The 22881-nt window shown below is 42.4% G+C and overlaps 1 protein-coding gene across 2 annotated transcripts in view; it reads right to left on the reverse strand.

Moving 5' to 3' along the window:
• Positions 1–5247: 5247 nt before the first annotated feature.
• Slc25a13 (solute carrier family 25 (mitochondrial carrier, adenine nucleotide translocator), member 13) overlaps positions 5248–22881 on the reverse strand; it is a 176087-nt gene continuing 158453 nt past the window's right edge. For both annotated transcript variants that reach the window (NM_001177572.1, NM_015829.3), the window contains exons 15-18: positions 16795–16933; positions 6771–6929; positions 6589–6679; positions 5248–6362 (exon numbers count right to left, since the gene is read on the reverse strand). In NM_001177572.1, coding sequence (NP_001171043.1) covers positions 6176–6362; positions 6589–6679; positions 6771–6929; positions 16795–16933 — 576 coding nt within the window. In that variant the 3' untranslated portion in view covers positions 5248–6175. The remainder of the gene's footprint in view (positions 6363–6588; positions 6680–6770; positions 6930–16794; positions 16934–22881) is intronic.

The following is a 22881-nucleotide window of genomic DNA, read 5'->3' on the forward strand; positions in this document are numbered from 1 at the left end:
TCATTAATAACTTGGTCACATTTGTGTGAGAATGAGTGACACAGAATGATGGTTTTTAGATTTGAGGGGTAGTAAGAAACCTCTTGAGGATATCTTTCTATTAGTGGTGGTGGGACTCTCATGAGCAAAGTCATCACATCACCCCCACATTCTGGAGACTGTCTCCAGTTCCTCCAGACACTGAGACCAAGTATCCATAGATATTTACTTTAAACATGGTTTTCCGTTATTTCCAACCCTTGTCTAAAAAATGGCATTTTCTAATTAAGAGATTTTGAAGATGATCCAGTTCTGTTTGCTTCATATCACATTGCACTCTTAACTTTTTGTAAACTTACCTCTGCCTTTTCCACATTACCTTCCAACTTTATTCCCGTGGGGCAAATGCTTCACGTTTACCTCAATCCTCTTTACTGACTTTAATAGGCTGTAAAATTGTTTAAGAGGAACCTCAAAAGATTGCCTCAGGATTCACCTGGTCCTCAAGTCCTGGAGTTCTTTGAGGGAGCAAATGTACTTGGTAAGATAAACAATCAGAAATCATGCTTCCCCCTTCCTCAAAGGTGGGTACGGTTCCTCCCATAGTGAAAATTGACCACCCTGGGCACACTGTCCTAAGGCCTCTCTGTACTGAGTTTTACAGAGAAGCCTTTCTAGTGGAGGGTGGGCTTTTAGGAAACCAGACTCAAACCTGAGCTCTTTCACTGTGGTGCCTAAGCAATAAGACACTTATTGCTGGTCTCAGTCTCCTCATTTTTAACACGGCAAAAAAGGATACCTCTTCAAGGACCAGGAAGACTTAATAAGATCATGTCTGGCATGTGTCGGCTCCTGTTTAATAAGTCATTACAAATCCGAGAACCCTATCCTTTAAGAGGAGTGTGCAAGGGACCATTGCAAGAGCTAAGGCCGGCAGAGCTAAAGCTAAGCTTTAGGCAGAGGAATGGGATATGTGCTTTTAGTGTTGTTTACTCTTGACTTGTTTTTCTCTATCTTATTGTACAAGTCTGTTCTGAGAATTTGCATCAACTTTAAAATCACCATATTAACTCTTCCACCCTTGAAGAGTGTCCCACCAAAACAACTGTAGGCACCAGAGCCTTGGTGGCCAGACCAGAGTAAAGGGAGGCGTGTCTATGACCCAGAAGTCAGCTTGAGACAAGCACAATTGCTGCGTCTTCCTAATTTTCCTCCAAGAGTTATCCAAGGGGACTGTGGTTTTGCCTTAAGCAAAACCCCTTTAACATCCCAGCATCTCAAAGCAAACAACATTATTTTATTAGGTACCCCAGCAGATGAAAGCAAGTGTTCCATTTGGACTCTTCTCAGGCAATTAATGCATTAGCTAAAGACAAACCTTCCTGAAAAATCAAACCACTGTTCTCAGCAGCCTCCGATGGATTTGGGGAACAGAGAGCAAGCTTCAAATGTGTAGTCACTGATAAGAGAAATGATTCCCAACTCACCTCAAGCCTAAAGTAACATTCCACATGAAGGAGAAGATTTTTTTTAAAACAACAGTTTAATTTTTCACAATGACCAGGGAATTTAAATTCATCCTTGAGCTCATGTCATTCTTCGTGGCTCACAGAAACAAATTATTAATAATTAAAACCTATTTTACAGCTATGTTGATTTAATAGAAGATTGACTTGTGATTTCTTTTAAAAAAAAGTGTTTGATACTCGGGACTGTATCAATTGTCCCTCATTTCTGGTTTTAATGCCAGCAGCAGAAAGGCCCTATCAGGGACAGTGTGGAAGTCAGTCTGATAGCACAGCCTGTGTCCTCAGCCTGATGTCACAAGACTGTATTTCCAGGTATTTGGTCGATTGAGAGGGGTATATTAACAGTTTCAGCGTGTTTGAGCAACTTGTAAAGGCCATGATTCAAAATTTTAAAAAAGAGAAAAGGGCTGGAGTTACAACTCAGTAATATAACATTTTTATCCAAGGCCAGAGGGTTTAATTATTTAGTATCATAAAAACCACCAAAATATAAGAGACATGGTGGAGGAAAAAGCATTTATTAAAAATTCACCCATTCAACTGTTCCTTCATGCATACCTCAGAATGATAACTTCAAATGTCCGTGGTCTAGAATGGCCTTTCCCTTACAGAAAGCCCTGTTTAGGTTTCAAGGGAGAGGCTGCCACTGTTGAGAAACACACACACGAGGATGTTGGTAGGTATCCGAGACAGGAAGAAGCAGGCAATTCTGTCAGTACATTTTGTCTTAATACCAAAGGCTGAACCTTTGGGAGAAAACTGTGTCCCATCTGCCTCCCCTCCCCCAGGTAAGACAAAAGGCACACACGCCTTTGTGGAAGACGCTCGTGGAAAGAACATTTTAGAAAGCTCTGGAAAAATCCACATCCTGAAAGCATTTGATTACCCAGAATTGAAAATGGGATTTTAGTCAGTGGCAAGAGTACAAATTCATGCCTACAAGTCTGGCTTCTGCGGTCAGAGGCACACGAGGGGTTGGAGGGAAGGTTAATTTGGAAGGCAGATAAACTGGAGCCTAAGACAGATTCAACAAATATTATCACTGAAGTGCCCCCATCCTTGCACCTGAAGCGTCCCGACATGCCGTGCATTCTGAATACACAGTCTGAGGAGGCTACAAACAGTTTCAAGCGCAATTTGTTCCTCGGTTTTTATTCCCTGCACACCGAGTTATGTGCCGCTAAACATTTCCAGAAGACTGTCAAAACGTAAGCGTCCCGAGGTTTACACAGGCCACACCATTAAATAACATATAAGCACAAAGATTTAAACATTGTTTTCCAGCAATGCTAAATATTTTCGCTAAGTAAAAACTGAAGCTTGAAATGCAATAAGCATTTAAACGACTCTTTTCTCTGGGCCAGAATTCTTACTTTTCCCTGTGCGACCCTGGCTGCTGGGATTAAGGCGACCCCAGGGAGCTCCGCAAATGGTTGTGGGTTATGAGGTGCAGCAGGGGCTTGGCGACAGCGCGCCACCCAGCTTCAAGAAACCCAGCCACGACTGGAACCCAAGAACCAGTGTGTTCACTCTGTGGTCAGCTTCGCATTTTCTCTTCTCCCTGGAAAAAAATTAAAAAGGCTGCTACGAAAAGCAGGCCTGTCTCCCCCGCCTTCCAAGCAATCACTGGCTGAGCCAAGCACAGAGCTGCAGGGCTCCAGGGCTCTACACTTGGGAAGGCATGGAAGCACACAGGGGCGACATGCCTACTGGGCCTTTCCCTTAAAGAGGGACACCGTCCAGGAACTTACTGTAGCAATGACAGGAGCCACGCCGCTCCAAACATACTGTGCTGTCACTCTGGGGAGAAGAAAAACCCAGAACAAATTTCACGTGGTTCTTACCGCATGGTGATTGCAGGCCAATTCTAGGCCTGTTACAGGCATGCCACCCACTGAGCAGAAGTCATGGAAATTAGGCCTCCTTCAAAGGCTCTCAAGTCACTGCCTCCTGAGCAGAAAAAGTCAAGGATTTCAAAGAAACAGGGACAGTGTGATCCTATCTCCTACTGGCTCTTGGGCCTCTGCTGGCTTCTTCTTCTTCCTCTTCCTCTCCCCCTCCTCCCCCTTCTTGTTTCTCATCCGTTCCTTCATTCATTCATTCATTTATATATTCACTTTACATCCCAGTATGAACCTCCCTCCTTCCCCATTGTGGAATCACCCTCAGTCCCAGGCAGAACCAAGATGTTCCCCCATCAAAACCAACAGTTCATAAAGGGATGGGTGGACTATGTGCTTTTGATGAGATCTGGGCCAGTGGGTTTTTTTTTTTTTAATCAAAATCTGATCTTTTATAAAATTTCCAACAAGTGTCAAAAGGGAGTATGAGAACTCGGGCTCCCAAGCCCAAAGCTGGGACACTGCATTTTATACCATCCTCAAACTGATACCTGGTCTTCGAGGTTGCTATGTAGTAAATACCACGTTTGTCCCATTTCTGGTAAAGATCCACACCTTTAACAGGCGTGCAGATCAAAAACTCGTGGGTGATGCTGAAGATTTCCAGCTTTAATTTAACTGCAGGGACAGGGATGGAAACCTTCAGGGACTAAGAACACTCACAAACCCTAGTAAATCAATCAGCATCACCTTTGGGTAATGAGTGCTGTTGACAGTAATCACAAACTTGTAAGATTTGCTTCTTTTCCCAAGTCATCACAATGAGGCGAACACTAACAAGGGTTGGATACAGCGAAATTTGCTTCTGGTATAGCCCAGTAGTAACTTACATTACAGGTATCATAGCACAGATCTTATGGCCAACTTCCACTGTAGCTTTATGTTACTTTACTCATCGTGAGAAGAAACTGTAGCAAGTTGGGCTGGGGAGATGGCCCTGTCAATACGGTGTCCACTGTGCAAGTTTGGGCCCTGAGTTTGGATCCAACACTCACATAGAAATCCAGGGCAGAGGCACTCACATGTTACTCAAGAACAGGCAGTATGCTTGGGATAAGGCACAGGTGGATCTCTGGAGCTCATTGGTCAGTTAGGTCACCAAACTTACAAGCTTTAATTCCACTAGAGCCTCTCAGTAATTAAAATGGCAAGAGCAAGGAAGCCATCCAGTGCTAAAGCCTGGTTTCCATACATACATGCATACATGTGCACTCTTACCCAAGCACTTACAGATAAATCTACTCCCCCATGAGCACACATGCTTCCCAAACACACAAATTGTCTTAAGTATTAAAGATGTTTAGGGTGAGCTGGAGAGATGGCTCAGAGTGTTAAGAGCACTGACTGTTCTTCCAGAAGTCCTGAGTTCAATTCCCAGCAACTACATGGTGGCTCACAACCATCTGTACTGTGATTTGATGCCTTCTTTTGGTGGCTGGAGAGATGGCTCAGCAGTTAAGAACACTAACTGTTCTTTCAGAGGTCCTGAGTTCAATTCTCATCACAACCATCTGTAATGGGATCTGATGCCCTCTGCTGATGTGTCTGAAGACAGATACAGTGTACTCATATAAATAAAATAAATAAATCTTAAAAAACAACAACAAAATGATGGTTCGGGTGAGTGTATCTGTCCAGTAGTTCTTTCTTTACTCAGAGTGATGAGATATATGTTCCCCTACTCATTCTGAGACAGGAAAAGGAGCCCATGCATTACTCCGAAAGCCAGCTTCAATGGGAACACAATGTCCCCAAACATGGCATGAAGAGTTGTCAGAGTCCACTAATGACAATATTTTTGACATTTATCATGGAAACACACAAGAGCAAGCAATCAATAGCTTTAAAAATAGTTTATTTTTCCCTTCACAAACACACAAGCCTCTGACCATGATACAAGGCACCCCAAATCAATTATAAACTTAGAGCATATCTGTCTGACATGATTCAAGAGAAAGTTGATTTTTAAGGCAAAAGGGTGCCAACCATGGGGACTCGAGGAGGGTGGTACCAGCAAAAAGGGGTGTCTGTTATTCTTACAGTGTCTGTTAAAATTGGAATCAGCATGTGTTCATCATATACATATTTATTTCAAATCAGTACACCCAGGAGCAGAATTGTGTTTCTTCTGTCTCTATAATAAAACGGCCCAAAGCACTTCCTTAGCATTCGAGACTTTTCCCTAGTAGACTTGCTATAGCAAGAGAATATGATTGCTAAACATCCTGAATGTGGTTTTCATTATGAAAAAACATGTTTCACATAAAACCTTCATAATATAATCCAGAGGCCAAATTTGTGCATGTTTAAAATTTGAGTCCAGGCTAGATATTTGGGTTTTTTTTTCCTTTCCAGTGTTTTTCATTTTTATAAATATATACTTTGCTTTCTACTACTTTAAACATACTCAGAAGTCTTTTGGAAACCATGGCCGCCTTTCAGTAGCATTAGTGAGACCATCATCCAGGTAGGAGACCTCCTTAATTTCCCTTCAGACTTACTCCACATCAAGTTAGTATTGACCAAATCCCAGTATTTAAAAGATACAAACACAGGTTGTGGGCAAAGTGCCAAAGGATAATTAGGAATAATTCCCCATGATCTTGCTACAAAAACATCCAGAAAAATGAATGATTGCATTTAATATAGGAAGCATTGACCTGAATTTAAATGGGACAGATGTGGAAGGGACGGAGCCAGGCCTCAGACCCAGATGAGGCTTATTGTGGTTCCAATCATTTTACAGGCACATCCAGGTCAGTCACTCTAGGAGTCCCCAGCAGTCACTTTTGAGGTAGATGCTGATGGCTTAAAGAGAGGTAGGTAAAGTCCAAATTTGTTCTCAATCCCTGCGAATGTGGCAACGGCCAGTTTGTAGCCCCCTACGTGGTCAGGATTGGGAGCGGGCAGAGTAATCCGGGATTTAGGAACCGGCTCAGATCCCACGGGCTTCCTATGAAGAGAATAAAGGGAGTGTCAAGTGACTTTAAAAAATACCAGTAGACACCAATACAACCATGCAACATGGAGCAGTGACTGAATTCTAGTCAATGGTGTGCTCCCTGGGAAACGACCTTGTGGACGTTGTCACAGGAGGCAGTCAGCCCCCTGCACTTCTCAATGAGAACTGAGTATTAGAGGCTGTGGACATTTAGCAGTGAATTCGCCATGACACTTACACGCCTCCAAAATCGACATAGAACCACCGCTGCAGCAATTCATACGTAAGCAAGGTGACACCAAACTGGGGCGAGGAGCGGAAGACACGAGCTACGACCAAGGGGGGAATAACAGACACCATTAGAGTCTTAAGAAATTTCCCTGATACCAAAGATTAGTTAAGAACCAATTACTTCCGTACCAGCAACTCCTTTCCACAATGCTTTGGGGCCCTCTTCTCGAAGTATCTTTCTGAAGCAGTCGGTCACACCGTTGTAAGTGGTTTGGCCAGCCCGGGCAGCCACCTGTAATCTAGTCTTGATAACATCAGCAGGGGTCACTAAAGATGCCGCAGGCATACCTGGAGCCGAGACACGATACCATGTCAGTCCACTCACATTCTCACTATATAAAAATAACTGTGCTTTGAACTGCTGGCCGTGGAAAGAAAGTTAAGCAGCCAGTGCAATAAAATGCCTATTTTGCTGTCCTCTGGAGAGCACAACGTGACAGTACTGTCTGCAGCGACCAACCCCCCTGCCCCGAACCTTCATTTGTTGTTTCTATTCTTAAATACATAAATATTTCTAAGCAATTATTTATCCGTAACACTATTTCAAGTGGTTGAGAACAAACAGAGAAAGTGGTTTTCAAAAAATTTTTTATTTTTTATTTTATTTTTATTTTTTTGCTTTCCTGTTGAAATCAGAACCTCATGAAGTTATTAGGTCTGATTTTTCAGAGGCGAAGCTTATTATGTGTTTCCTCTTCATGGTTTCCTGGCTGCTGGCAGCCACAGGACGCTGCTTTCCCTCACACATCCAGCTACCCTGCACAACAAAACCCCAACTTCTCCTACCAGAAGGCTGTACTGATCGCTAAGCAAACACCAGGAGCCTGTTTGTGACTCCACACACACAGTCCCCCCCCACCCCCAAATCGATACATCTAGAAAACTTTAAAACAGAAAGCTTAAAATTTATACTGGCTGGTAAATGATAAAGAACAATAACAACAACAAACAAACAAACAAATCCCTCCCAACAAGTCCCTCCCAAAATTACCTACAGTAAATTATTTTTACAGTCGCTTTTTATCCAAAAATGGGGCAGCCCAAGTTGAGAGTTTTAAAATGGAGACCATTCAGAAGACACTGTCTCTTACGGTTTTATTACTTTTCCACTATGAACCTATTCCAAACCAAACTGGTCAGATGCAGATGCATAAATCTCCTTTGCTTTTTTTAAGGCTTAATAATTCTGTAAGAATTTCTGTCCAAACCAACATGGTCTGGCTTAGAACTCCATCTCATCCTTCAACAGACAGTTTTAAAGTCACATTGCAAGTGAGTGTGTGTGGAGGGGGAGGGTGTAACTGTGAACTACACGCTCCCATTTCTACTGGAAGAGAAGCGAGTGTCTCTTCGCCTTCCATCTCCACTCAACTCCTCTAACACTAATTCTTAGGCATAGTCATTACCCAAACACTGCCTTTTACATATGCAAAGCTCACTCTCTATCCAGTGTTCATCTAAGAAGCAGCATCGGGCTCCTATTAGCTTGGAGGGATTACTGTAATTTTGAGCCAGGAATTTATCTTCTCACATGACGAAAGGAAACACGATGCTTAGAAACCCACTGTTCACACTGGCCATTTTGCTTCACTCCCTGGTTTAAAGAGAATTTAGCAGGGAGTCTCCTCTAGACATGAAATGAAGTAGTCCTAACCACGCTGCAGATGCGATCATGTGGTGCTGTGAAAGACACAGGGGTAATAACGAAGGACACATTGTTTTCCCACGAAGGTATGTTTCATACACAATTCCTGGTCATGAATAATGCTGGAGGAGAGCATGAAGAATACATGCAACGAGAATACAAATGTCTGAATGAAATGCTGAAAGGAAACACATAAACTACTTAACAAGATGACTGGCAAAGCAGATTGATGTATGTGTGTGTGTTGGGGGCGTGTGCTAGAAATCCTATAACTCAAACACAAGCCCAGCCATCTCGTCTGTAGCCCCCACACCCTCAAATGGATGACGTCTAGGCTCTCAGAACTGTTACAGACATGTTGTGTAGACTTCTGAGGGGCATGTGTAGTGGGGAGGGGGGTTGACACTAAACTTGGAAAACTGAGTTCAGCTACTCTAAAAGTTGGCTAGTCCAGTCAAATGTTCCACAAAGGGCTTGGTCATCTGACAGCTACTGGTTTTCCAGGTCCGAGTGGACAAAGATTATGAATCAATTTGCCAGGTCATTCTCTGCCTTATGCCACATTGATGAAACAGCTTGAGTGTGGAAGAAGAAGAGACCAGACGATAGGAAGGGATTGTCTATGTGTCCTCACAGGAAGAGGGCGGGCATCCTGCTTGATTAATTATGGACAAGACTCGTGCATATGTAGCCCTGGGGGCTACCCATAGCCTCAGCAACAGAAATGACATGAGGTGCTCAGAGGCTAATAAAAACAACTGTGGGACTTCTAGGGAGCCAGCGAGTACAGACGATCACTGACAGCAGGAAGAAAACAAAACCTGACTGGGTGAATCCAGACAGCTTTGGGGACAAAGACATTAATTTTATAAGTATCATATTAGGATTAATAACTTTGTGTTTTCTCCATTTAAGGCTTAAAGGTTTGTTACATATTTATTTTAGGTCAAAGTTAAGGCTTTCCACATTACACTTTTAAGCTATTAGCTATATGATCAACCTACTAGGTTGACGACTGACAGCAATGTGATAAAGTTATTTACTAAGAAGGAGGGAAATCAGCCGGGCAGTGACAGTGCACTCCTATAATCCCAGCACTCAGGAGGTAGGCAGATCTCTGAGTTCAAGGAGAGTCTGGCCTACAAAGTGAGTTCTAGAACATCCAGGGCTACACCGAGAAACCCTGTCTTAAAAAACCAAAAGGAAAAAAAAAAAAAAAAAAAAAAAAAAGGAGAAAAATCTCCCGCTGCCTACCCTTCCTTCTAGAGCTGAACTGAAAGCCTCGATCTTCACTGCATGCATTTCTGCTGACTGTGGCTACTGGACTCTTTCCTCATGTCCTGTGTATGTTTCTGTCTCCTTCACTTCCAGTTTGATCTCCATTTCTCCACTAGATAAATACACATTGCCGTGACATAGCTGTGGCATGTATGTATCTGCCACATGGGTGCGACTCTAATATGCTCACACCCCCTTTCTTTCCTTCACGCAGTCTTCTTGCACAGTAAGTATGAACATCAGCGTCAGAGACAATGTGTATTGATTCCCAGCTTTTTCAGCCCAAACTTTTCTCTGTTAAAGTTGCTTCAAGTATCCCATGTGTCCTTCTTACATTCACTCCTGATCTGGCTGCTGAGAGTGGAACCCTCGCAAGCAGAGCAGATGCAGGCTCTGTCCTCCCCTTGGATGCTACATCAATGTGGGCCACACCTCATGTCCTGGGCAAGTGGGAGGTACGGTACTGTTGCAGACTAGAAGCCCATCTTTTACTAAGTGGTTTCTGTCCTTTATCCTAATTCTCACATCAAGGTAATATCTTTTAAACAGACAGTACACCTATGTTCTATGCCCCTTCAGTTCTGATTTTTTCATCTCTGTATTTTTATGCCATATTCTAGGGGGTAATCTTTACCATGTCTTTATTTCCTAAAGGTCCTTTTCTCTTTTTCCTGATTTTTTACTTAACACAGGTTTGAGGCAGTCCTCAAACTCTTAATTCTCTTGCCTTAGCTTTCTGAGTGTTGGGATTAGGGGCAAGCACCATGAAATATGGCCTAGCTTGGTTTTCTTTGATCATGTCTGCTTTATCATTTAGAACCATAGAGATTTTTAATTTCAACAATCATTTCATTAATTAAAAAACAAAAAAACTACTCAAAGCCTCTTTGGTCTACAAAGGTTAGCCTCAGTCCTCTTAATGAGAAACTGTCTTAAGATAATCAAGTAATCATTGCATTCGACCCTTGGGTCCATCCTCAAATAAACACATAAAATAAATTTAAAATGCCACAGAACTCTGACATGTGTTACATGTCAATTTTCTGAGTTTAACTTTGTCCGATAGTTATGAAGTATACATTCCCAGAAGAGTGGGTGAAAGATTACTATATTGTTTTTACAACTTCCTGTGGACTTACTTTTATTTTAGAATAAAAAGTAAGATAAAACGAATCCCCTTTCCAAGCTTCCAATTACAGTTCTTGCAAGTTCCCCTGTGGTCCCTAAATTACCGTTTTCTCTGTAATTTTTCAGTTCACATGCCCTGCTGCCCCTTCCTGTCTGAGCATGGCTGGCTGTCTACTGATACTCGGGATCAAATAAAAGGCTGTCCATGCAATGCACTCAGCCCTGGGTGGCATCTGCCACACTCCAGACAAACTTCCCCACCACTTCCCCTTTTGGATGGGCAAGCGCTCTATCCTGAAAGGGCTAAGGCAGGCTACAGGGCTGAGCTTTCCAGAATTCTGGCGTGTAGAAAGCCAGCTGAACTGTGCAGTGAGAATACTTCATTTTCCACTCCACTGAGGAAAAGCTGTTAATTTATGTTTTGCCGCACCTGTGGTTAAGGTCTGACATGAGCCTAAGCCCTGTCCTGCTTCCTCTCAGTTCTACATGAGCCGTTATCCGGCCAATGGCCCATTCTCTACGTTACAGTTCTCAGTTTTATCTTGCAGACAAATGTTGCTTTAAGCTTTAGGTGGCACGGGGAGTGGCCAGGCTGGCTATGTGTCCAGAAAGGCAGCTTCCTGCTTTTAGAATACATTCTTCTGTTTACTCGGAGGTCAAGAGTCTTCGCTTACACTTTACACAATCAATAGTTTTTTCCTGCCTGTTCTGGCCTATGACATCACCAATTTCAGATGTAAGGTGGTTGCTTTCTGAGTACGGATGCTGTCGTATTTTCTAGCAGTTTAAGACATTTGGGAAGAAAGTTATATGAGTGTGTGCACTTCACTACCCAGGCCTGTTGCACTACTTTATATTCTCAAGGCACCAAGAATTGAATTATTTAAATATCAAATCTTCTGTGCCAGCAGCTCTTCCCTCCCAGGAGTTTGAAACAGACCTCAAGCCATAGACACCCCCCAAAAAATGCTCCTGACCCACACCCCAAAACATACAGTAAGTATGTGTTCTAAGCTGAAAAGTTCTGAGTTACTAATACAGACACCCCAGGTACAATGGCTAGATTTATGTCAACTTGACATGAGCCATAGTCATCTGAGAAGAGGAAACTTCAGCTTAGAAAATGCCCCCATAACATGTGAACATAGGCAAGCCTGTGGCGACATTTTCTTAATTAATGATTGATGGACAAAGGCTCCGCCCACTGTGGACGGTGCCATCCCTAGGCTGGTGGTCTTGGATTCTATAAGACAGCAGGCTGAGCAAGCCAATAAGCCGCACCCCTCCACAGCCTCTGCTCCAGCTTCTGCCTCCAGGTTCCTGCCATGTTTAAGTTCCTAACCTGACATCCTTCAGGGATGAAAAGTGATGTGGAAGGGTAAGCCAGATCTCATGTTTCCTCTCTAGCTGCTTTAGGTTGCGGTGTTTCAGCACAGCAGGTAAGTGCACAGGGAACAGGATGGCTGTGGGGCTAATCGGCAGCACAGAGGTGGCAATGACCCCAGGACCTCAAGACTAATGTGGTTTCATGTAAAAAACAATCAGTCAATCAAACAAAAACCATTCATACTTTCTACCAGCAACCTTAGTTCCAAGAATCTATTTCTCCAAAAAGGCGATCAAATCCAAAATAGAAAAGTGTTTAAGCCTAAAGATTTGCTTGTATTAATAACATCATTTATATAAAAGTTTCAGTAATTTGGACAGTTCTAAGTATTGTGATTAAGAGGTATATGACTCTATCTCTTTATTGAATTCTATTTTAAAACCCTGGATTGTCCTCATCATTTCCATCAGCATTATGTTTGTGTTTCCTTGGGCATCACTCAGGCACTTGATAGATCATAAAAATGTAGGACATATACACAATAGGTGTAATGGCCATTAGTGGTTGTCCACGTGACTCATCTGGAATGAACTACAATTCAGAAATGGAGGGAACACCTGAGAGAGATTTTTTTTTAAACTAAGTTTGGAGTGGGTGAATCCACTTCCAGTCTGGGCCTTGAGGTAGGAAGACACACATTTTTGATTCAGATCTTGAGCTTGGAAGACACACCTTTAATGTGGGCCACACCTCCTGCTTGCTCTTACCTTCTAGCACATACATTCGCTCATCAGCATCAGAGCCCACTTCTTTGGGGTTCTAGCATATTCTGAAGGCCAGCTGAGGCATCTATCATTGTGGACTGAGCAATTCCTGTATTCACAGCCAGACATTGTTTGAGTAGCTGATCTCGGGCTGTATGGCATTACAATAAATTCCTTTTATCTATCTATCTATCTATCTATCTATCTATCTATCTATCTATCTATCTATCTATCTACTATCTAGAGATTCATTATATAAGTTCTTTTCCTCTAGACAACTCTGACTAATACAATGAAATACTACTCAGCTACAAAGAAAGAAATGGTACTATAAAAATCTAGGAAAGAATGAACATATTGAGTGAGGTATCCCAGGAAAAGAGAAGCAAATATTACATGTTTCCTCTCATCTGATGTTCCTAGGTCCAAATCTTCTGAAGAGAGTATATAAAAACTAGGAAAGTAAAGAGGGACGCTGATGTGTGAATGTGGGAAGGCTTTAACTAGAGGGGAGAGAGATAAACACCAAAAGAGCGAGGAGAGTAAGATAATTGAGGGTATCTGAAAAGATAATAAAGAGCTGTGCTATTAACTATATACTGAAAACTACCTATAACATATACAAGTATCTGTACACATATCCATAAAGAGTTTGAATGAAAATTTCCCATCTGGGCTAATGATGCCATCCCCAAGAACCATAAGCTATCTAATAAGAACCTTATAACACAAGGCATGAAACACCCACTTTTGAGTTACTGGTCTGTGTTGTCTAAGAGAGTCCCAAAACATTATAGGCTACTGTTGGTGTCCTTGGTTGCCACCTAGAGGAGAAAGAGTAAGTTTCTATGCCTGAAGACACCATCCACTTCAGACATAGAACCAACAGGATCGAAGCAGCGATAGGACTTAAAAGCCTTCTTCCTGTGGATCATCTTTCATGGTACCAGAATGCAGGTTTCCAAAGGAGGGGAGAAACCAAAAGTCCTACCCAACTATGATGCCTCTGAACCACGACTGGTACGACATAATAGCCCTAAAGTTGCAGTAATGGCACACATACCTTGGTGGTAACCAACAATTTTCTAATTGGACAAAAGGCCTGGTCAACAAGAAATAGAATCATGCCTTCTGCTGGATACCTAGCTAACTTCCTAAGACTAGTAAAGTCATAGATCTTGGAGGAAAACCTACACTTGCCTAAACTCTTAACTAAGTATTTTTCCTTGTACCTACAGACAGCTGTAGTTCTGAACCCTCATCAAGGAATCTTCTCTTTCCAACAAAGACCTCTACAGAAAACCACAACTGATCACAATGCAGAGTGATGGATCCTAGTCCCAACTGAACATCTACAATCCAGTTTCTGTATCTAAGGCTCAGGGACACTCGTGGAAGAGGGGCAGATAGATTGTTGGAGCCAAGTGAACATAAAGTTTGCTTTCATACTGTGTCTCCTTGAAGTCTTAATAACAGGGATGCTTAAACGGGAACTAAACAAGGATGACATCAATAGTCTTGCTAACATAGACTCCTAAGGAATGCTCAAAGTAGGAAAAATAGTCTTCCCTCAAAAAGAACACACCAATTGATTATCCAATACCAAATGGTCAACTCTGAAAACATACACATAATAAACATCATATAGACTGAGCAGGTTGAATTTATATATGTAGAAAACACACTGATGTAACAAGCCATTAGAGAAAAAAGAGGCATCTGTTTGAAAAGGAAGGGGTGACAACACAGACTTAGGAAGGACTGTGGAGAGAAAAGGGAAATAATATAATTATATTATAATCTCAAAAAGTATAAAGAAAAATATAGTTGAATATTTCTGAATACTGACATAATGTCAACTACTTTAAATCTTTGTCTTTTTATTCCACTTAATTCTTTAGTGAAGCTAAGATTGCTCTTATCCCCCAAAGTGGGCCAAGAGGGGATCAATGGCTTGTGTGAGTCCCAGAGGTCTAAGTGGGGAGATGAATCTGACCCACGCAGCCTGACTCCATAGCACATGCCACTAATCATCACCCTACAATAGTCAACAATGCTGATGGGATGAGGTACAGTGTGATTGAAACTCCATCAAAAACCACGAAAATAGGCAGAAGCAAAAAGGCTGGAGAGATGGTTCAGGGTTTAAGGCAAGTGCTGGCAAGCCTGCCTATCCAAGTTTGATCCCTGAGAGCCACACAGTAGAAAGTAAACTGACTTCCTCACCGGGTCCTCTGGGCTCTGTACACCCGGGCATATGTATATATGCATATCTTCATAAAGTACATGAATAATTATAATAAAATTTTAAATTAAGTAGAAAACCTCTTCTAGTAATAGAACTATGGCTAATATTTACCCTTTTTAAATATTTTACCACAAGCTGTATCACTTGCATAATCAGGAAAAAAAAAAGAAATGTTGAAATGTTCAGCTCTAATATCATGGGCTAGCTAGCATACTCCTACACACATGAAATTCGTTCGCAGTGCCTCTTTTCCCTGAGAGAAGAGTGAACTATTTTCTATACGTTGAGGAAAAAACGGTTGTGTGAGTCCTTCATCCTGAGCTGAGCTCCACTATCCATCCCTAACCTCCTATCTGGTACTTGTGGAGTGACTGGATGGGCCAATTCCCCTAGAATCTAGATTCAGTCTACATATTTCCCGAATACAAGATTCATGATTGACACTATGATAAGAGCTTCCATGATGCTCCCCTCCTTGTGACACATCCTGGACTTTATAGTATATTCTCTACTCAAAGCTGAGGAAATCAAGTCTGGTGAAGCAACAACTGACAAAGATCACACATCAATCAGTGGCTGTTACTTTTCCTGAGGCCCTAATCTTACTTCAATTGGGGGGTTGAAATAAACTATATAATACCTTCGTTCCATTCTTCCTCATGTTTACATATGTAAATGGCAACTCGGGACACAGCAAATAAGTGGCCACGTTGGAAATGGAAATAGGGATTCTGTATTCCAGATCTTGCTTCCTTAGTGTTCGTGTTTGGATCTTTTTACTCAGCAACTAAAATCCTCAATCACCCAGGACATAACAGCCCTGGCTCACAGACCAGCATCCGTGCCTTTGAGGAAGAAAATGTTAAGGATAAAGGAGAATGGTACAACTTCCTGCTACTGGGGTTCCTGCAGAAGGTGGAGGCTTGAAGTAGCGATTCAAAGCTGAGGTTCACCTCCAATCTTGTTCTCCAGCTCTAACCTCCAATCTGAAGCTCAGGACTGCCTGCCCTAGGGTTTGTTAACCCATAATAAGCTTGCTACCACTTAAAGAGCTAATATAGCCAGATTCATCCCTTAGATTCTCAGGACAAGGAGTTTCCCAAAAGCCAAGTACTGATTCCCTGACTGTGCTGATAATCAGTATCTATTTTTAAGTCCCTATTTTTCTGTATAATATTCATAATTATTCCAGCACAGCACTAAAGACATAAGACTGTCACTTCTATGATTCACTGAAATACATGTAGCCCCCGACTTGACAGCCACTTCAAGAAAAAAATCTAATCACCCTAGTTATGTCTAGTTTTATTGTGCTTCTTCTAACTATACATTAATGACGTTTACTTAAATTCTGGACAAGCTTACATGTAATCATTTGTTTAGATAACCTTTAGGGCATGATCCTTTAATGTTTTAAAAAGTTTAGGTCAAACCATTTTTATTTTTGTATTACTAAGTAAAATTAGGAAATAATACAGAATTTGAATTAGAATCTAGCAGTATCACAGAAACTAAAGAAACAAAGAAATAAAAATGAATGAATCACTAGCAAACACTTTCTAAAAGCTAAAGTTCTTCTAATAATGCGGCAAAATACAAATTATTTTCTTATCTGCCTTCTAGACGCTAGTCAAAGAAAGTCAGGTATACTCAGTGGAAAACTGTCAGAAAAAAAACAAGTCCTATTTGTGTAACTTGGGTGGAGTAAGGCTAGATCCTGGGGGGTTTGGAGCGGGGAGCTCTGCTGCGTGGATAAGACTTACCAGCAATAGCACCGGCTAAGAGCAGGCTTCCGGGGCTGACCTGCCCGTCTTCATTTGCAAAGGAAGCCTTCACGTGGGCATAGCACGGGAAGTAGATGGCTGAGAAAGGAATGTCCCTCAGGAAGCATGCTTTGGCGCCCTGTGGGGTTTGCAAGGAGAAGAAAAACCACATGAAGCACACATCCCACGGAGAAGGTCAGGCTTCTCTGGAACTTACCTCAGAACGAAATATTCCTGGAGAAGACCAAATTTGTACTCACACACTGAGGGGGGTGGGTGGGGACAGCAAAATATAACCCGAGTTCTCAAAGCAGCAAGATGCAGGCTTGATCTTCCAAACACAACTAGCTTTGTCATAGGGGGTGAAGACATGAGAAAAGGAAGTTCCCGGCTACTCTAAAGCTGAGCTGTCAACTCAAACAATTTTGGAACCCTGTCTGTGACGCTTTTCAAGTCTCAATGGGTGGAAGTCACCGGCATTTCAAGGAAGATCTGTTGGGGTGCGGGGTCTCAAAGCAAGGCAGGAGGCCACAGTCAAGGTGCCTCTCTGTTTATACAGGAGGAGAGCGACAAGCAGTGAAGGTGCTGCAGAAGAGGTCCAAGTTTTGTATTATTTGAGAATCTGATGAAAGTGTTGGAGTCTTTCCCAGAAAAAAAAATTACATGTACATAAAAATATATCTTTTTAGAGAGTTCTTGGATTCTTTTCCTTGTTTAGGGTTTATGAAATATTGATGAATGCCTACCCTAAAATATTTACCGTAATTCTGACACATTTAAGAGCTCAATGTAGAACAATTAACTCCAGAAGTGAAGTTTTCCCTAAATAATTTCTGATGCCAAAATCATGCCATACTGAGATCTCCAAGCACTGATGATACCAAGGGAAGATAATGGTGCTACAGTACAAGCTACAACACATACACTGCTTCTTAGGCGGGCTGAGAAGGAAATGATCTTCTCAACACTTAATGATTTAATACTGTTTCTTTCATTGATTTCTAATGCTCCAAATATCCACCAATTATAAAGATTCCCCAAAGGAAATAACGAATCCATCTAGACTCAACAGATCTAGCAGCATCCAATGACACATATGCAGGTCTAGTTGTGAAGTATCGAGGGCTCCAGTCGGCCACAGCTCTCTCTCTGCCACTCCTCTGTCAGTCACCGTAACTGACTTTTCCTACCAAATACATTTCACTCCTGACTCCAACCGAGATCTTGGGGTATATATAAAGCCTGCAGTCTTTTTTTTTTTCCCCACAGAAACTGTTATTAGCTCAGGCCTACTGCAATTTAATTAGTTGTCTTACACAAGTAATGCAAGTGGAACTTTATACCTAATCCTATTAAATTTAATCCGAGTTTAGCTCAACCTTCCAACCAGAACAAAAGCTTGGAATCTGGATGCTGTCCAGATCTGACTGGATGTGGATAGTCCTCTTTTGACTGACCCATTGGAGACTTTGTGTGCTCGTTCTGCATGAAGGTACTACAAAAAGGGGGCTGCACCCCCATCCCCACTGCTCAGGTACTGTGTTGCTAGTCAGCTCATGCAAGTAGGTTGTGACTCTCCAAACTGTTAGATGTGAAATAAAAAATAAGAACTTTGTTAAGTCCTCATTTCACACCCGTAAATCTTGATGCCCGGGACATTTATCTACCAGCTGCATATGGAGGTCGTGTTCCAACGCCATCTTAGAGGTAACTGCAGAGACGTCTAAACCTCTAGACGCTGAGATTTGTGCCCCAGCTCTCTGCTCTGGGGAGGTCTGCAATAGAGTGCAGCGTGAGTATCTATTGATATCTACGTAGAGCACCCAGTGCTTCTGTTACGACTTATTCTTTATTAAATAATCTGAGGAAATTAGTCACCCCCTTTTAATTTCTCCTTTTCTCCTCCAGTTTGATTCTTGTCTTGGGCTTTCCTGCAAGTTCTAGTTAACTGTCCACGCATGTGTGCTGTCCATGAGAAGAACACCAAATAAGCAATTCCAAAAGAGACTGATTAAATATGGCTCCCTCAAAAATCACCTCACATTACTCCCAAAATAAATCATGAGGATTTCTTAATTGATATGTTTCTTTCTACAAAGTTTTCTTTTTACTATACCTCTAGCTGTAAAGCTCTCCAATGTTATATTTCACAGGCAGATCTCTGTCCTGTTCTTATTTCTTGCTACTAATAGTTTCTCCCAAGGAAACTAAATTTCTCTCTAAAGAAATTCGGCTATAATTATTCTGTGTATTTAAAAACCTACAGATTTGGCCCTGCCCTGTCTTTTTCTTCATCCTCTGCCCAGTCCCATTCTCTTCCCATTTCCTGCACCCCGATTTCCTTCCCACCTCACCTCCCTGTGCCTCTGTACTGATGACTCACAGTGAGTAGGCCTGACACCAGACCCTGAGCCCTCAGCCCTTTCTACAGCTAAGCCCACATCTTCATCCTCATCCCCAGCCCAGCCCAGCCCAGCCCAGCCAGCCTTCACCCATAAAGCAAGCTCAATGTTAAAAAAAAAAAAAAACCTACAGATTTAATCTGGGGTTCATTGTTGCCACTTTAGAGATCACCACAGCAAGCGTGGGAAATGTTTTCAAGCACTGTCAAGAGAAAGATAAGCGCAATTCCAGAGCTCAGGCCATGCTGAACTTCCTCTGGCTCATTCCTTTCCTCCCTAAAGCCACAGTGCATGGCTTTGGCTTCTTTTGATCAGGAATGTTGTTATGGCCCCCTTCGGCCTTTAGTTGTGTTGTCTATAACTGTGTTTACTTGCTCCTTCAGCACTCTTTCCTAGGTTTGGGATATCCTGCAGATAGGTTCCAGTATTCTCACCCCTTTCAAAGCTTTGCCCCTCCAGGTGCCTCTCACTGATAAACCTAAAGTCAGTTACAGCCATCAATGCTCCATTCATTCATCTGAGCCGCCAGTGTCCCAGTCCCTGTCGCTCCTCACCTTCTCTGATGATTGCTCTGTGGGGGATGTGGACCTTTTAATACCATCTCTTCATTCATTTAACCCCCAAACACCACCATCTCTATTGAGCATCTTTTAGAGAGAAGATGGACACGCATAGATTCCATATGGCTCCACCCTATCTACATCTCCTCCATACTGTTCTGATACTTACATACCTGTCCATTTCCGTGCTGGGGTTGCCTGCTGCAGATTGGAAGAAATCAGAGTTCAGAGATGAGTACCTGATTTAATTTACACAACACCTTAACAAAATCTGGGGGTGGCGGGCATGTTCTTGATGCCAGTGATTTTTGCTCTGGTGATGTCAGTAGGAGGGAGCACAACTAGAAAGTTCCACAAGAGACTTTGGAATAAGTTAGCTTTCTAGAAGGGCACTAACTTGCTTCTTTGAAAAATATTCTCAAAAGCAAAACCGTAATTTCAGTTTTTGAAACAAAGATGCATTACTCCTTTGAGACTGGCAAACTGCAGCAGAAAACAGTCATTTTGTACCAGACGCTAAAGCTAAAAAAAAAAAAAAAAAAAAGGCAAGATGAGCCTGTTTCAGGCTCTGTAGATTCACCGTGATGTACGGCCAAGCATAAGAAGGCAAGGAACTTGAACTGAAAACATCCCTGGAACACGGGAAGCGCAAGGGCACACACATAACAGCTGAGTTCCCCAAGGAGCATCCTTATCTCCCAAAGCAGACTAGCTCCCCCCTTCTTGACAGCGAGAGCCAACTGTACATCTGTGTGAGAAGAAGTAAGGAGACTGAAGGGATGAAGAAAGACCGAAGGCAAGCGGCCCGATAAGAAATCAACTTACAAAGAAACAGAGCAGAAAAACAGAGCTGCACCGGTAACACTAAGGCACACAGTAGGAGTAGTATTTTACACTATGAGCACCCAGTAGGAGTAGGCTATATTCTTTCAAGAAACAAGAGGTGTGGTCAAAGAATTTATACAATCCCAAACAAATGTCAGGCTTCGTTAGAGGTCTTAGGCTGCCAATGATATGAGAATATAAGAAACATGGAACAGGCCGGGAAGAAAACCTCCCTAGGCAGGATGGCTGCGCTAGCAAGGGAAGCCTAACAGATGCACTTCTCTACCTGCTCAGATAGGGAGAACACTCCACGGAAGAGCCTCTACTCCATTAGCGCAGGGCAAGTGCTGAGCGCGGGAAGGGAACTACGGTATACTCTCAGACACCAGGGGTCGAGGAGGGAGCGGGCTGCAGGAAGGCGTGAGTAACGCCTGTCACCTTCCTGTGACATACCCACTGCCACAAAAAAAGAGAGGGACAAATGTAGACAGAAGGATTGTGTTTCTTCGCCTTTCCTCTGGTACCTACCTCTATTGTTCCCTAAACCTGCCCCTGTTCGAGAGACTCCTTTCAGCAAATCATTTGGTTTGAGTCAGAAGGTGACCTTAGCCAAGGCATCAGAATCTAATCTTCCTGCAGAGGTAGCTTCAAAACCTATTCAATTTCCCTGGCCTCCTTTTCTTGACCACTCCTTCCTTCTAGGTCTTAGTCACAAAGGCAGGTGCCAATTTGCAGGGCTGCCTTAGGCAATCCCTGACCTGTTGCTCCCACATAATGGAAAGGGAAGCTGGATGCTGAAAGGGTTTTTAGGAGGTTCCAAGGATGAAGAAAATTCTTGTCTACCAGATCCGCCTGATAACCTCTTCATTCTGTGGCCAACACACATTTTCCCCGCCCAATCTCCAAAGAGGAAGCTGCTTGGTTTGAGTTCTACCTGCCCAGTATAAAGTCTTTCTTAAGTGACCAAGTTGTCCTCAACAGGCGACCCTGCAACAGAGAGACAAGCTGTGCTGCTCTGCAGCCTGTGGCAGCAATGTGGAAATTACAACTTCAGCTACTGAAAATGAATAAATCACATAGAGTATGCCATTTCAACCGTTCTTTTTCCTGCTTCCGTATGAAGACGCCCCATCTCTGGCTTTTTTCTTTCACTAGTCATTTAGGTGAATTTTCCTTTATCCTCTGATTGGCCTTGAATTTTCTGGGTACACAGTAAAATCACATATGGAAAATTACTAAACACAAAATACAACCCTCTAACCTAATCACAAAATTAACCTCTATCTCCAAAGAAGGGAAATAATAATAATAATAACAATAATAATAATTATTATTATTTTAATTTTAATGAGAGGCTCGTTGAGGAACAGATGTAAGCAATAAAAAGCATTTCCAGGCAACCTAATATGCAAATGATTTTGAGCTGATGGTACTCCAATTCTGGACTATTCCAATGCCTTCTATCACTATGGTTACTTGCAGATAAGACAAGCATCTTTAAAAATAGGCTCGAGGCCAGCCTGGTCTACAAAGTGAGTTCCAGGACAGCCAGGGCTATACAGAGAAACCCTGTCTTGAAAAACCAAAAAAAAAAAAAAAAAAAAAGGCTCACTTCAGGTTTACAGTTTAAAACTGGTAGGGATCTTGTAGGAATTGTTAGTAGCTTGAGGATGCTGGCCATAGTATCCTTACAACAAAAGAATCATTGTTTTTTTTTCCTCCAGAGTTCTTGATGTGGAAACATTTGAAAGCCTAAAGGAGCTTTAATCAATTCTTAAGTTGCTGGAATTATCCATTCACGTTTACTCCAGCAGTTTTGTTGGGTATGAGACTCTTATGAAACAAAACACAAGACTGCCCTCCACCTGTCTCTTACACACACACACACACACACACACACACCTTCTTTAAAAGCTCTTCCTCCAGTCGTATTCCAGCAGCCCCCATCAACCTAACTTTAGGCAGGAAAGCCAGTCCTAAGGAATGGTGCTGATAAAGATGTCAGAGACAGGGCAGGTCTTTTTGCATGCTAATTCCTGCTTATTCCAGCAGTACCTGCAAACACAGCTCTAAACAGACTATTTCTAACACAGGGAAAGGTAATTACACTCACAAAGGCACCTCTGTGTCAGTCGGGCACCAGGAGCCAGCAGGTCTGGGGGACTGGGGCTTAACAGAGACTCCAGCAGTGAATGCACATTGTCTAGCATAGGGGAAAATGCCAGACTGGGGGACCCCCACAGTATTCAAGACAACAGTGGTGCACCTTGTCTGCGGAGATTATTTAATGCTCCTGGCAC

This window comes from Mus musculus, chromosome 6 (assembly GCF_000001635.26).
Source record: "Mus musculus strain C57BL/6J chromosome 6, GRCm38.p6 C57BL/6J".
Taxonomy (NCBI): Eukaryota; Metazoa; Chordata; class Mammalia; order Rodentia; family Muridae; genus Mus; species Mus musculus.